This window comes from Peromyscus leucopus, chromosome 9 (assembly GCF_004664715.2).
Source record: "Peromyscus leucopus breed LL Stock chromosome 9, UCI_PerLeu_2.1, whole genome shotgun sequence".
Taxonomy (NCBI): domain Eukaryota; kingdom Metazoa; phylum Chordata; class Mammalia; order Rodentia; family Cricetidae; genus Peromyscus; species Peromyscus leucopus.
In genome coordinates this window covers 62,625,274-62,639,906 of record NC_051070.1, presented here as the reverse complement: position 1 = coordinate 62,639,906, position 14,633 = coordinate 62,625,274, and the positions used below count along the sequence as shown (strand labels likewise).

The window sequence follows — 14,633 nt, the reverse complement described above, 5'->3', positions numbered from 1 at the left end:
TGACTAGGGCAGGGCTCTTCTTTCTGTTGTCACCAGTTTCTTTGGGCCTTTGTTTCCTTGGGTGTAATTCTTGTCCCATCTGTGTCATGAGATTAGGTGAGGAATAAGAGAAATGCCCCCTAGATTCAAGGTACCATGATGGGGTGTGGTAATGTCAGACTACCACAGGGCCATTTCCAGTGGTTCTGACTTGATCATAACCAGTGTCTTCCTTTTGGTCAATTTCTGCCTCTTTGCCTGTGAACCTTCTGTGGCATCCCTCATCTTAAGTCCTTTCCTCAGGTCCTGTAGAGCTTGTGGTCCTCTCCCAGTTGTGTCCTATAGAGCTTGTGGTCCTCTCCCAGTTGTGTCCTGTAGAGCTTATGGTTGTCTCCCGTTTGTGACCTGGGGAGCTTGTGGTCCTCTCCCATTTGTGACCTGGGGAGCTTGTGGACCTCTCTCTCCCTTTCTGTCCTGGAGAGCTTGTGGTCCTCTCCCTTTCTTTCCTGGCAAACTTCTCTCCACCAGTAGTCTGCTGGAGGCTTGTTCTCTCTGATCTGGTGTAGCCCTGCCCATCTCTTAACTAGGCTTTGATGTTCTCAGGGTGAGCTATTATGTGGCAGACCTACAGGAGAAAAATGTCCATATTTGTTGTTTGTCTGAAGAATCCTTTGTTTCTCCAGTTTTGAAGGATAACTTTATTCAATATAGAATTCTTGGTTAGTGGGGTTTTTTTTTCTGTTGACATTTTTAGTATTTCTATCCCCATTTTCTAACTACATGGTTGCTGAGTAGTTCATTGTAATTCTTATCCTTGTTTCTCTGTAGGAAAGGTAATTTCCTCCTCTGTTTTTAAAAGAAAGGTGTGCCTTTGATTTTCTACAGTTAAATATGCTACAGTATTCAATTTGGTAGGGGAAAGGTCTACCCATTGATGTTCCCTGTTCTTTCTGTTTCTCTGTTTTGGTGTCTGGTAGTTTTTTTGTTTGCTACTTTGTTTAGGTTTTTCTTGTTTTGGGGACACCTCACTGTGTAGTCCATGCTGCCCTGGAACTTAGGTCCTCTTGCGCCAGCCTTGGGGGTGGGAGTGGAGTACACATGCCACCAGCTAGTGTTTGTTTTCATTTGGAAACTTGTCAGTCATTGTGACAAAGCTTTTTTTCTTTCACTTTCTTCTTCTAATGTTCTCATTATTAATGCTTCACCACTTTGCAGTTATTCTGCAAATCTTGGATAGTCTTATCTACTTTTCATTCTTTTGCCTCTCTCTGTATTTCTCTTTTGTTTTCCCCCTAAGTCAGAGTCTCACTGTATGGTCCAGGCTTGCCTTCCACAACTTATACTCCCCTGCCTCTGCTTCCAGAATACAGCCCCAGACCCTGGCATTTCAGTTTTGAAATGCTTCTATCGACATTGCTTCTAGCTCTGATTCTTTCTCCATGGTTCTAAGTCTGTGAGCTCTTTCAAGTCAGTCACAATGTGTTTAGATTCTGCCATATTCTTTTGATTCTGAAGTTCCTTCTTTCTGTATACATTACCCATCTGTTCTTGTGACAGTCTCTACTTTTTCTTCTAGAGACCTTAAGATGTTCAGCGTAACTGTTTCACGCCCGGTCTGTTCATGTCTACATCCCTGCTGTATCAGAGACAGGTTCTAGGATTGCTTTGTCTCTTCTTTCACTGTTGTGAATAAATAACGAATTGGAAAGACTAATGAAAATGAGGCAGTTTTTAATATTCCATTCTGCAGAAAGGGAACTAGCATAGAGAAAAGGTGGAAAGGGCTGGTGTGATGATGGCTTTTAAAGTTGTCCCCCATACAGGAAATCTCTGGCTTCTCCTTCTGTAAGCCAGGACTCGTCTCCTTCACCAGATTACCCATTTTACTCATTTAGGACAAAATGCTATATCTGATGAGTAATTTAGGGTTTAAGACTGCCCCTTTTCTGATGGGGGCTTGGTCACATAGCAGGCTGCCTGTGACTCCTGCTCTGAGACATCTGAGACAAGTGGCAGCAGCCACCAGCTAAGGCATGCTTACCTCATGACTGATGAGCTCCAAGTACACCTCATACTGCAAATGGATCAGGACCCTCTGTCTCTTTACTACAGCAAACCCACTTAACCTATAAAGAGAAACTTAACAGTTTAGCAGGTTCCAGCTCAAGATTGGGCACTCCATTGCTTTGAGCACCTGGTGAGGGCATTGAGAAACAGCATCTGAGCTTGGAAGTTTGTGAGTGGCTTGTGTCCTTGGGTGACCTCCACAATGTCACTCAGCCTCTGGGATGAGTGGAGGCTGAACAGTGCTTGGTTTGGGTATTTCTACATCACTGCAACCCCTCAACTCCCTGCTCTTCACTTGGGTTTTGGTTAAGTAGTTTCTTTGAGGACAGGCCACAGTAAGAGCAGAATGTTCTGGCAATATTTCAGAATGGTTCTTTTTTTTTTTTTTTTTCTCCCACTACCGGCAGGAAGCATTTTCCCTCTATCTTAGCTTTGGGAACTGTAGGATTTCTAGAAGTAAACTCAAGCAAATGTGGGTTACTGTTCAAGACTAAGGAGTTGTGGTTCTCTACCCGTCTCTCCAGTTTTAGGGGAAGTGGTTTGCTGTATATCCTGGATGCTGCTGGACCCTGCTGCTGTTTGATTTGTTCAGCTCTTGCTGGTAAATATGGTGGTGACCTTTATTTAGGCTTCTCACGTGTGTGACCAGAAGCCTTTCGCTTCCCTTCCTTCCTGTTCACCATCTATTCTCCTGGTCCCACTGTGTTCCTCTCTAAGCAGTGGTAGCTTTATCTGTGCTGCCTCCTTCCACCCCCTCCTCTACAAGTCCTGGGGTCTGCCCTTGATCAGATGGTGATCACCTGGCTGTGTGCTCTGCGGGGCCTTCTCTTGCAGCTGCAGCAACACCTCCTTGTTGGTCCTGAAAGCCTACGGTTTCATGGCTGCTTCAAAGTGTCTTCAAATTGTGCAGCTCTGTCCTCCTCCCACAGGCTGTCTTCTCCAGCATCCAGGGCAAATTTGCCTTTTCCTCTTTGCATGGTTGTATGTATCCTAGACAGTCTGGTTCTCATTTCTTCCCCACTGCCTCACTCATACAGTCCCGCCTCCTCTGCATGTCAAAGGAGGAAAAACTAACACGTCTTTCTCATCCCTGTTGTCACCTAGCACTTCAGCCCCTCATTACTTGAAGCATCGAAGGAGCTCTCTCTACTCTCCCTGCCTCTCATATAACCTGTTCTCCATGTTGTCCAACGTGCATCATTCTAGGAAACATCAGTGCCTTAGCCAGGAGCCCCATCCTAACTTTATCACAGGCAGTTCCTGAAACATGAATGTGAAGTGTTACAACTTCTGTTTACATGTATTCATCTTTATCTCAATGTGGGAGTGTCCTGTGTAGATGTAACCAACCGTCTTATTAAATAAGAAACACAGAAACAATGTAAAAAAGAAAGCTGAGAGGTCAGAGCTCAGAGCTAAAATCTCACCCTTCCTCCTGCTGTCCCAGCTTCGCGAAAAGAGACCTACTTCCTGTCGGTTCATTTTTTTATAGTATGTTGTTCTGCCTTCTCATTGGTTGTAAACCCAAACACATGACTGCCTTGTCACTGTCTGAATGTACAGCCCCCTAGGTCTTAAAGGCATATGTCTCCAATGCTGACTGTATCCCTGAACACACAGAGATCTTATGGGATTAAAGGCGTGTGCCACCACCGCCACACTCTTGCTATGGCTCTAATAGCTCTGACCCTGAACACACAGATATCTATGGGATTAAAGGCGTGTGCCACCACCGCCACACTCTTGCTATGGCTCTAATAGCTCTGACCCCCAGACAACTTTATTTATTAACATACAATCAAAATAATAATTCAGTACAATTAGATTACCACCACAGTCCTGTGCTGTTGTTCCCTTTGGGGGAGGGGGCCAAGTAGGTGCAGAGTCAACGACACAGACTCTGGGAGAATGTTGAAACAACAAGCTCAGTTTATTCAGGAAGAGGCAAGCCTTATATACCCTCCACCTACTCCAGGGGAAGGTCTGATGAATACGCATCTGCTGGTGTGACATGGCTGCCTCTCATTGGTCCAGGTTATCTCCAGATCATGTTTCAGCTGCTGTTGCTAAGGCCCTTAGGCAGACCCAGGTTGACTCTCAGAAAGTATCTTATTACTGGTTTGGGCCAGGTGGCCCTCAACCCTATTAGGGATGAGTCATTCCACATCTCAACTTACAAACAACTTCTTTTGTTTTTTAGTGTGGTGTAATAATAGCATGTGCATATAGTTTATAGATACTTTGCAGTAAAGCTGAGTTCCCAAGTTACTCTACTCATAGAGTACCAGAAGTTCACAGAGCACAGCCTGCAGAATGCATGCCTACTTGCCAGCATTCTCTCAGGCCTCTGCTTTCCACCCCCACCTTCTTGCTCCATGAGGTCTTCACACCTTTTTCTGTTTCTCCCTGCATTGTGGATATGCCATGCACATACTTTGTGGAAGTTACCTGCCAGTTTTGTGCCATCATATTTTAGTTACACTGCTGCTTCAGCCTGGGGTCCCTTCTTCCTCCACTCCTGAATGGGAAGCCCTCCCTAGTTCTCCCTATACTCTGCAAGCAGATCCTCTTCTCACTCTGTGCACTGCTTGTCCATCATCTGTTCCCACTGTCTGTTGAGCACCAGCTCAAAGCTTGCTGCTCCAGATTCAGGACATACTCTTGTAGCTCTTCCTTCCTGCTCCTACTGTGTGGACAGCAGCCTTGAGTGAGAACTCAGCTCCAGTTTCACTTTGAACACCCAGATTCTGCTTCCATGGAAGATGATCAGAAATCATGTTGTACATTTGAATTTCATTACCAAATCTCTTTGATGCAATTTAAATTTACTCATGTATCCAGATTCATGTAGTAATAATTTTTATTGTCTATATTTTATATAAAATTATATATAGTTAGATATATACATATGTTTATATTTTGTATAAAATATATAGTTAGAGTGAGAAAATAGAAACATAATGAGCACCTACATTTTTTCCTAGAGCCATTATTTTTGGCTGTGGCTATAAATTTTGGCCTAAAATAATGGCTCAGAAATAAACATTTAAATGATGTATTTGTATCTGCTTGGTTATGTTGGAATACATAGAGCATAGAAGATATTATTCAGGGATGAAAGTAACCATGCTTACTAGTTATGCTGTTTATAAGATGTATATAGACACAGAATATATGCATTAAATCTGATTATATCTCAGGTATTTTTTCCATAAATACATACTTTACCAGATGAGAACTTTAAAATGACTTAGCATACTTTAAATTTTATTCAGTTTTTAAATATTTGTGTATACAACTTATCCTTTTTAAGTGGTATATTTTATAAAGTGAAGCCCTTATGATTGACACTGCTCACATTTTGTATATAAGTATTATTAAAGAATGTGTGTGTTGTTGGATCATTGAGGCTGAATGCTTAATGAGGTCAGTGAAAGCTTAAACATAAAAGAGGTTGAGATTAAGGAGTGTGGGCCAGTTGGGTGGCTCAGTAGATAAAGGAGCTGGCTATGCAAGCCTGACGTGAGTTCAATCCCTAGAGCCCACAGTGGAAGGAAAGAACCAACTCTTAAAAGTTGTCCTCTGACCTCTACTGGCATGCTGTGGCACTCTCTTGCATGCTCTCTCTTGTGTTCTCTCTCTCTTCTCCCTCCTTCCTTTTCTCCCTACCTTAAAAACAAACATACATATATCACACACTCTAATAATAAATACAGTTAATAGAGGGAATACATCTACCCTGATTACTATAATACTAATGATGCTAGAAACAAAAGATTCTCATCCTTCTTGAGAAAAGAGAGTTGGATAGCCCTCAAATGATAGAAATATGATGGTCCCTTGGTGACACGGGAGGGGGGTGACTTCATGGCTCCTTGTGGATGTGCACATCCAGTAGTAGAATGGCCTCTTGTTTGCATGGGGCCCCAGCACAGCCTCCCAGAGACTTTAACTGTCTCTCTTATAGTACCTGATTCAGTGGTCATTATCCTCAGTTGTTTGTGGGATAAGGAGAAAAGAAGAGCAATAACAAAATAGTTCATGCATGTAGGAAATAAGTGACATTCTGAGTGAATGTGTATTGTTTGACATGGGCATGCATGTCAAGGACCAGCCCCATGAGAGTGGCAAAGGCTTCCCCAGGTGAGGCTCAAAGGGATGTCAGCAGTGTGTGCAGAAATGTCCACCATAGCTTCTGCTCTGTGGGATATTTATGGCCTGAAGACTGCTCTAATACAGAGACTGTTCCTACTGAGATCAGCTAAGTCTGTCTCCGTGTTCAAGTGTATACGATAATCCTGCCTCCTTGTTTGTCTGTATCTAATAACCCCACCTCCTTGTTCAGCTGTATGCAATAACCTCGTCTTCCTGTTCAACTGTCTGTAATAACTACACTGAGCTCCATCAGAGAGCCAAGACCTTCTGACCCAGATTTTCTGTATGTGTGTCTGTCCTTTCTTCATTTTCTCATTGCCCTAGTCAAAGTTCCAGAATCCAAGCCATGCCAGGATGGGACTCAAACAAGTTAACAAGAAAACCAGCCCATACAGCATACATATCCTCTACTCCCCACCTACCCACATGTTTTCTGCTGCAGTTGTTTGAATGGCTAGATGTAGAACCTGAGACTACGGACTGCCAACTGTACCCTCCTTCTGGGAATCCTTTTTTGCTGCTCTTGTCCTAAATATAGATGAACAGTTATTTGAAAATAAATTGAAGAAACACTGTTGACCTCCTCTTTCTTCTCCTAGGTATAATATTGAGCCCAGTTTATATTGCCCATTTTTCTCCCTTGGAGCTTGCATGGAAGGCCTGAACATCTTATTTAACAAACTTTTGGGCATCACCTTATATGCAGAGCAGCCTGCAAAAGGAGAGGTGTGGTGTGATGATGTCCGGAAGCTGGTAAGCCTCCCCTGGCTGTGTGGCACCACCCAAACCCCCCTGGCCGTCAGCAAGTCCCCAGCAGTTTCTCCTTTGAGTTAATTGTATTCTGACAGGCCACCCCAGCTCATTTCTCTTGCATAAAAATTTCAAGCACCACTTCTGATTTAGGACCTTGCATAAAGGACCTGATTATGGAACAGCAGAGTTAGTTCTCCAAAACAAGTGTTCTTAGGAAACCTGGTAAAACACTGATTTTCACTTACATACTTTGATATAGTAATGAATTGTACTTGTAAAAAAGTCTGTTATTCCTCATTATATAATGTCAATGCCCTGTCCCTTTGTAGTTTCCACACGCATCACTCCCCTTCTCGTCAGTCTCTTTCATGTGTTTGCAGTGGTCTTTGCGTCAGACATAATTTTATCCTGTGTCTGATTTATTTGACTTTGATGACAACTTCAGTCCTGGAGTTTCGCCTTTCTTCTATTAAGACTCACTCTACTTAGGGTGTGAATATTTAAAATTTTTCCTCCAAAGGTCTTCTTGTGGCTTTCTTGGCCCCATACTAACGTATCCCTTAGGTTTCATGGGGCAATGCCATCTATCTCTTGATTGCATGCTGGCTGTGCTTACTTCACTGTGTGCCCAGTCATGTCAGCTGCCTTGCTGCCCCTTGGCCATGCTTTGAGCATGGAATAGGTATGAAGCAGTTCAAGCTAGGAGAGCACTCCATCTCTGTAGTTACCCACAAAATATCCCATCATATTACTAACTTCCTGGATGGTACAGGTTAGGGAAAAGTCAGGATGTAGTAAAAAGAAAAGTCAGTTAACAGAGTAGAGAACAGAGGCAGGTGGCAGCCTGGGCCGTCTGGGGTAGCACCAGGTCCATGGTGTTCATTGCCATATCCTGGGTGTCTTGAATCACTTCGGGCACCCAGGAGACACTCTCTAGGTGCTTGCCAAGTGAGTGGGTGAGTGGATACACTTGCTGGAAAATTTAGAACAGCAAATTGGATCTCACTCTTACGGAATCCCCAGGTTCAGAAAAACAGGTAAGAAAGAGCTGAATGACTGTGTAGGGAACAGAGTTGTGTTTGTCGGTTCTGGATTCGAGGGCGTGCATCAATTGCGTAAGATAGGGAAGGAAAATGATTTTGCCTCTTAAGTTGTCAAGCCAGCCTTTCTTCCCAGATCTTTTGGGTTGTTTTGAGAAAAGCCTTCTGTGACGAGCTGTGGTTGCTCAGTTAATGTAGAGGAAGGGCAGGTAGGACATAAGACCCCAAGGAGAATGTCTTCTCCTGGATACAGGATTCTCAAGTCAAATGTTCCAGAGGTGGGCAAAAATAGGTGAATAGCTTGAGAAACTTGGGATGTTAATGTACTTAAAATGCTCATGGCTATGGCTATGAGTATTAACTATACAGGGTCTTGTGTCCTGTTTGGGGATTTTGATGAGGTGTCATTGACCACTGAATCTGAACTTGTATTCTAGGCTGTTGTTCATGAATCTGAAGGGTTGCTGGGGTACATTTACTGTGATTTTTTCCAGCGAGCAAACAAGCCACATCAGGTAAGCCGTCCTGTACAAGCTGCCTTGTCTGGAAGTGACCAGCAGTTTATCAGTATGAATGTGAATGTTACATGTCATTTTTATGGTTCCATAATATCTAAAGGTACCAAGATCTACTAATGTGTAAATGTGAGAATAGGATAGAATTTGAAAATAATAAAGGTCATGAGAAGAACTGCATGGACCTATATCTACTACTAGAATCTGGAATGTGATATTAAACTAATAATAATGATTGGTGACATTTTACAAGCTCTTATTTTGGGAAACCAGCACATAAGCCCTTTATATATTCACACCTTTTAATGTTCACCCCAGCTTTTTGAACTAGGCTTTAATGCAACAAGGAAACTAAGGCAGTGAGGTTATACACTTGCCCAGGACACAGATAGACGTTCTTAGGTCTTTACCCTAAACATTCTGTCTAGAGCCCCAGTCCCATGACAGACAGTTGTCCTACTTAGCACTAACTGTCCTCTTGACACAGCCCAGAAGAGTCTCAATTGAGTGTCTTCTTTACCAGGTTTATCTGTGGACATGTCTCTGAGGGATTGTCTTGATTGCTAATTGAAATAGGAGGGCTCAACCCACTGTGGTTGGTACCATTGCTAGCCAGGTGGTCTTGGGCTCTATACGAAAGCATGAGAGAGTAAGCTAGCAAGCACTGTTACTCTATGGTTTTTCTGCTTCAGTTCCTGTCCTGACTTCCCTCAGTGACAGACTATGATCTGGAAGTGTAAGCCAAATAAACCTTTTCCTTCCCCAACTGGCTGGGCTCATAGAAGCTGTTGTGCTGCCAGTTAGTTCGTGGCATGGGAAATAGGCAGCTTGCTTCTTTCCTTTTGCTACACGCTAGATTTGCACATAGGTCACCTTAAGCATTTTCATACAACTCACTGGGAAATGCCAAGACTTCAGGTTACCAGTTATAACAGGAAAAAAATGGTGCCTGTCTGCTGTGGGATGTTCTGTATGTCCTGTGGGAGCTCATTCTCAGGTTCCTCATGGCTTTATCCAACAGGTCCGCATAGAGGATGATTAGGACCACTGGCCTGAGTGCAGGTGTCTGAGATGGTTTGCACTTGGCTGTGCTGGGGGATGGTCTGTATGTCAAGTTGCTCTGATTGGTCAATAAATAAAACACTGATTGGCCCGTGGCTAGGCAGGAAGTATAGGTGGGACTAACAGAGAGGAGAAATAAAAGAACAGGAAGGCAGGAGTCACGGCCAGCCGCCCTGCCAGGCCAAGCAGAAAGTTAGCAAGCCATACAGTTTGTAAGCAAAATAAGTCTCTGTGTTTACTTGGTTGGGTCTGAGTGGCAGTGGGACTGGCGGGTGACAAAGATTTGTCCTGACTGTGGGCAAGACAGGAAAACTCTAGCTACATCTGTCATTTAATAGTGATCCACAGAACAGAAGTGAGCCCAGGAGATGGGCTTAGTCTACATTCTGCAGATCAGGCTTATGGAGGTCATTGGTGATTTGGCTAGCAGGAATCAAAAAGAGGACCAGAGGGCAAGTCAGCTGGCTCGGGGTCCCAGCTTTTCCCTCTTTCCTTAGTGAGTGACAGCTGGAGAATTCCCAGCCCTGGCCTCTGACAGTCAGCTGGGTTCAAACCCGAGAGGCAGCACATACAGCTAGTGTGTTTGAATGCAACACGTGACATTTTCAAGGCTTAGTTTCAGTTGTCTTTCCTCATGTCATTGTGAAGGAGTGGCAGTCTGTTTGCTCCAGACTCTACTTAGATAGTTCAGGCTTTGGCTACTCAGGAACGAGGAGAGCAGACTGAAAGACTTTCTGTTGGTGGCCTGACACATAGCAGGGACATGAGTGCCTCTTCCCACTCACTGTTGACACTTGGAGTGTGGGTCTCGGTTCTTCAGTGCCTTTGTTCCCACACTGGACACGTCAGGTCAGTGCATGGTTTTGGAGTAGCTGAATGAATTCATTAATACATTTTAGTGGTTTAAAAATTAAAGTTTTAGGGAAAAATGAAGTAAGTATACAGGATAAAAATTGAGTAAGTTCTAAGTGCGAACTTACACATTTCTATAGCATTGTATATCTAGTCTTGTTCTTTAGAGTGTCTAACACCCGTGTCTCCGTGTCTTTCCTCCTCAAAGGATTGCCACTTCACCATCCGAGGGGGCAGGCTGAAGGAGGATGGAAGCTACCAGCTCCCGGTCGTTGTTCTCATGCTGAACCTTCCCCAGTCCTCCAGGAACGCCCCCACCCTACTAACCCCTGGGATGATGGAAAACCTCTTCCATGAAATGGGACATGCCATGCATTCCATGCTCGGACGAACTCGCTACCAACATGTCACTGGTGAGGGAGGCTTGTTTTGGGGATCTGTGGTGATTTCTAGTGTCTGCCATTGCTTCCTAAGTCTTTCATCTCAGAGTTCCTAGGTCCTTTCCTGCTCTTCTTTCTAGATAGGAGGACGTCTCAGCTGTCAATCTTGAAGTTGTACACATTTATATTTTATGATGTCACAGGGAACTTATATTTGTGTATGTTTGCAAGAATAGGGGTGTGTCTCCTTGGTCCCTGGCACCATTACAAGTGAATTTTTTTTTCATTTAAAATAAAACTCCATGTATTTTATTACAAAACAAAATAAATTATTTCTTAAAAGTATGGTGAAGTATTTTTACCTGTACTACTTCTTCACAATATTATAGTTCTACTTTATGAATTTTAATGATGCCTAATTACATTCAAGATTTAATTCTTAGCTTTCTTGTCTCTAAGTTGATTTTTGTTTTGTTTTTGTTTTTTTGAGACAAGCTCTCTAGTAACCCAAGCTGGCTTTGAACTCACTGTATAACTCAGACTGGACTTGAGCTCCTCATCTTTCTATCTCCACCTCCCAGGTACTGGGATTGGAGGTGTGCCCCACCACACCTGGCTCTCCTTCATCTGAAGTCTCCAGCTTACTGCCAGCAGTGGTCAGCATTTGACCACCTAGTAAGGTGTTGCATCCATTGCTGATTAGCTAACTCTGAACACACAGAACTTGGGCAAGGAAAAGATGTTTGAAAAGAGTGTGGGTGGGTTGACTGGCACAATACAGTGTCAGTAAGAGGTTCTTAGAGGATTTGTTGCCTTAAGGAACTTAGAATTTAAAATATTGATTTTTTTCCTTACCAAGGATTGACTTTGTAACAAAGCAGTATGTAGCTTAAATAAAGTCCTTTGAAAACAAACGAAGGCTAAAAGCATTTGGTAATGGAATTCATTGAATTATACAAATGCCTTAATTGTTGTAAGAGGGTTTTAATTTGTATTTCATGTCAAGCCAGTGCATCAGAAGACAAGCTGTGTGCAGAGGGTGTGAGCTGTCGCTGTGTGAGGTGTTTCAGCAGCTGTGCAAATATTGTGTTTTACCTTAATATAAGAAAAATATATAAGATTAGAATAAACCTTCCTGCAAATATGTACAATATTTTATAGAAGTAAAATATTGATTCAGTGAATTAAAGCTTATCAGAGTTCATCAGTAGTACAAATAGAAGTTTGAAAACTGTACATAATATGAAAGACAAACATGTTGATTTAACTCCTATTTTTCCTCTCCCCATTTTAGGGACCAGGTGCCCAACTGACTTTGCTGAAGTTCCATCTATTCTGATGGAGTACTTTTCAAATGATTACCGAGTAGTCAACCAGTTTGCCAGGCATTATCAGACTGGGCAGGTAGGAACCACTAATAAAGGCTAGTCATTTCCACTCTAGAAGTTCAGAATTCAACATTGAACACTGACACAGTTTCACAAGTAGACAATCACAGACCTGACCTCATGCAACAGACAGGTCATAGTCAAACCACAATACACAAAACAAAATACCACATCAAGTGGCTGGCCACCGTGTGTATTTGTAAGGTAACAGGTCTGATTAACAGTGAATTCCTGTTAAGAGTGGGCTCCTATTCCTAAGCTGTGTTAGCTGTGTGTGTGCAAATATCCCCAACCTGAAAACACTCAAAATCTGAAATAGTAGTTCTGGTCTCAGGCATTTTGGATAAGGGGTTCTCACCCAGGCTACCATATTGTACATTGGGTTGCCATGATTGGCTTTTTATGGCTTCCTGAATAATGTTGAACATTTTGTGCTTATTTCTTTTGGTCTCGCAGACACCACCCCTCAAGCTGTCAAATCTTATAATTCCCAGCACATGGTCATGTACAGAAAAACAGCTGCTCTTTATCTGATGCCAGATAATCTACTCTCATTGTTCCTATCTTCATTGTCAAAGGAAGGCACTATGTCCCTACTTTTCCCTGCTGTGTACTGGTTGAGCATTCAAGCTTGTCTCACTGCAAAGAGCTTTGCTTCTGGACATTTGTTCTCTTTGCTTGAATTGTTTTCTTAGCAACTTTATTATCTGAATGATGTGAAGTTTGAAAATTCCTTAATTCAAGTTTTTTTCTGTGTGTGTATTTTGTGTATATGTGTGTGTGTGCATTGCAGTTTTAAACACTTCCAAATTAACATGAGAGTGATAGTACAAAATAGTTCCTGTGAGTGTAACTGATGGTATGTTGCCCTTTAATGGCCCAAATGTGTGTTTTTGTTTTGTTTTGTTGTTGTTGTTGTTGTCCTGTGGTACTGGGGATCTAGCCCACAGCATTGCATCTGTTAGCTGCATGATCAGCTACTAAGTGACATCCCTACCCAACTGTCCCATGCTCATTGAAAAATACACTCTTTCCCTCTGAACATTTCCCATCATAGTGTACCCTGCTTTACATTACTATTTGCATCTCTTGGCTCTAGACTTTTGCCTAGTGCAGGAGTGGGAGAAAAGTGAAACTTGAAGGAATTCATTGAATTAGGAGAAAACAAAGGACTGACCCCACCTTTGTTTCAGTCTCTTTCTGACTGTCTCCAGATGTGGAATGTGGCTTGGTTGTCCTTTGAGGGCTTGATTCTATTTTCATCAATTCTGGAATAGTAGGTGGCTAATCTGAGTGAATCTTCATTATAATCTAGTTTAGTTATTAAAATAGCAAAATTAAATGAACTATTGTGAAGAGTTGTTTGGGGATTATGTAGGCATGGTCAGTGGTGTGGCAGCACATACCCCTGCAAAAAGTAGTGCAGCCATCCATAGCTGCATCTTGGCGTTTGGGAGGGATAGGAATTTTGTAATTGCTTTCTGCATGAGGCCAATGGAGTAGAGCCATATGCCCCATACCCAGGATGGCCTGGAAAAGCCCGCTCAGGCTGCCGGCTGCCTAAGGGTGCAAGGAGTAGCTAGAAGAGGGTAGAGAATACATGAGGTCTTGGAAAAGGCTGTAGGAAGTAGGCTCTCCACCAGCTCTCAGTAGCCCTGTCTATTTGGTTAAAGCATACTGGCACTTACTGAGGCATGCTAAGGATGTGAAGTCCCCAGCCCGAAAGTTCCTGTTGAGTTATGCTTCATGCCAGTCTCCACGTCTCACAGTTAAAAGCAAAAGTCAGGTGTTATCCCAAGGCTTATGTCTTCAGTTCCCAAGGCCAAGACAAGGTGGGCCATTTTGGCTAGAAGGAAAAGCCACCCAAAGACCTGGAAAGTCCTTTCCTGGGAGTAGCAGGAATGGGCAGAGAATGGGGGAGAAGGGGAAGAGAGGAGTAGTCAGGGAGAGACCTGTGGTGAAAGGCTCTGTAAGCAGAAGAAACAGTAAGGGAGGAAATAATGAAAGGGTCTTAGGAGGGGAATGACATGAACAAATCATTACTTTTAAGTGTCCCTGGCATCCAGAGGAGACAGGTGGGAATGACTGGGCCAGAGTCTAAGGGCAACACTTGACTTAGTGAGCTGTACAGAGTCCTGAGGAACAGGCTGGGAATATTGCATTTCTGAGGGCGTTTTGTATGAGCTGCCCGTGAGCAGCCCCAGCTCATCTGTCTCCCCACTGGCCTGCCTGTGCTTGTCTGAAAGCTGCTCCTGTGTGTGCATGCTCTTCACATACACCTCAGCCCAGTGCACTCCCTGCAGAGAGTTTCCCCAGCACTGTTGGCGCTGGACTTTGCTGCCTCCCTTCCTGGGTGCTTGCTGCTCCTGGCCACTGACTTCTCTACAGCTCTGTTCCTCTTGCTGGCTTCCCCAGATGCCACCTTTGAACTGTGGCCGTGTT

At 43.3% G+C, this 14,633-nt stretch overlaps 1 protein-coding gene across 1 annotated transcript in view; it reads left to right on the top strand.

Moving 5' to 3' along the window:
• LOC114693826 (mitochondrial intermediate peptidase) overlaps positions 1–14,633 on the top strand; it is a 134,715-nt gene that overhangs the window by 41,507 nt on the left and 78,575 nt on the right. Inside the window, exons 11-14 of the mRNA XM_028870362.2 lie at positions 6,801–6,954; positions 8,432–8,509; positions 10,632–10,836; positions 12,098–12,207. Of these exons, the coding sequence (XP_028726195.1) occupies positions 6,801–6,954; positions 8,432–8,509; positions 10,632–10,836; positions 12,098–12,207 (547 nt within the window). The remainder of the gene's footprint in view (positions 1–6,800; positions 6,955–8,431; positions 8,510–10,631; positions 10,837–12,097; positions 12,208–14,633) is intronic.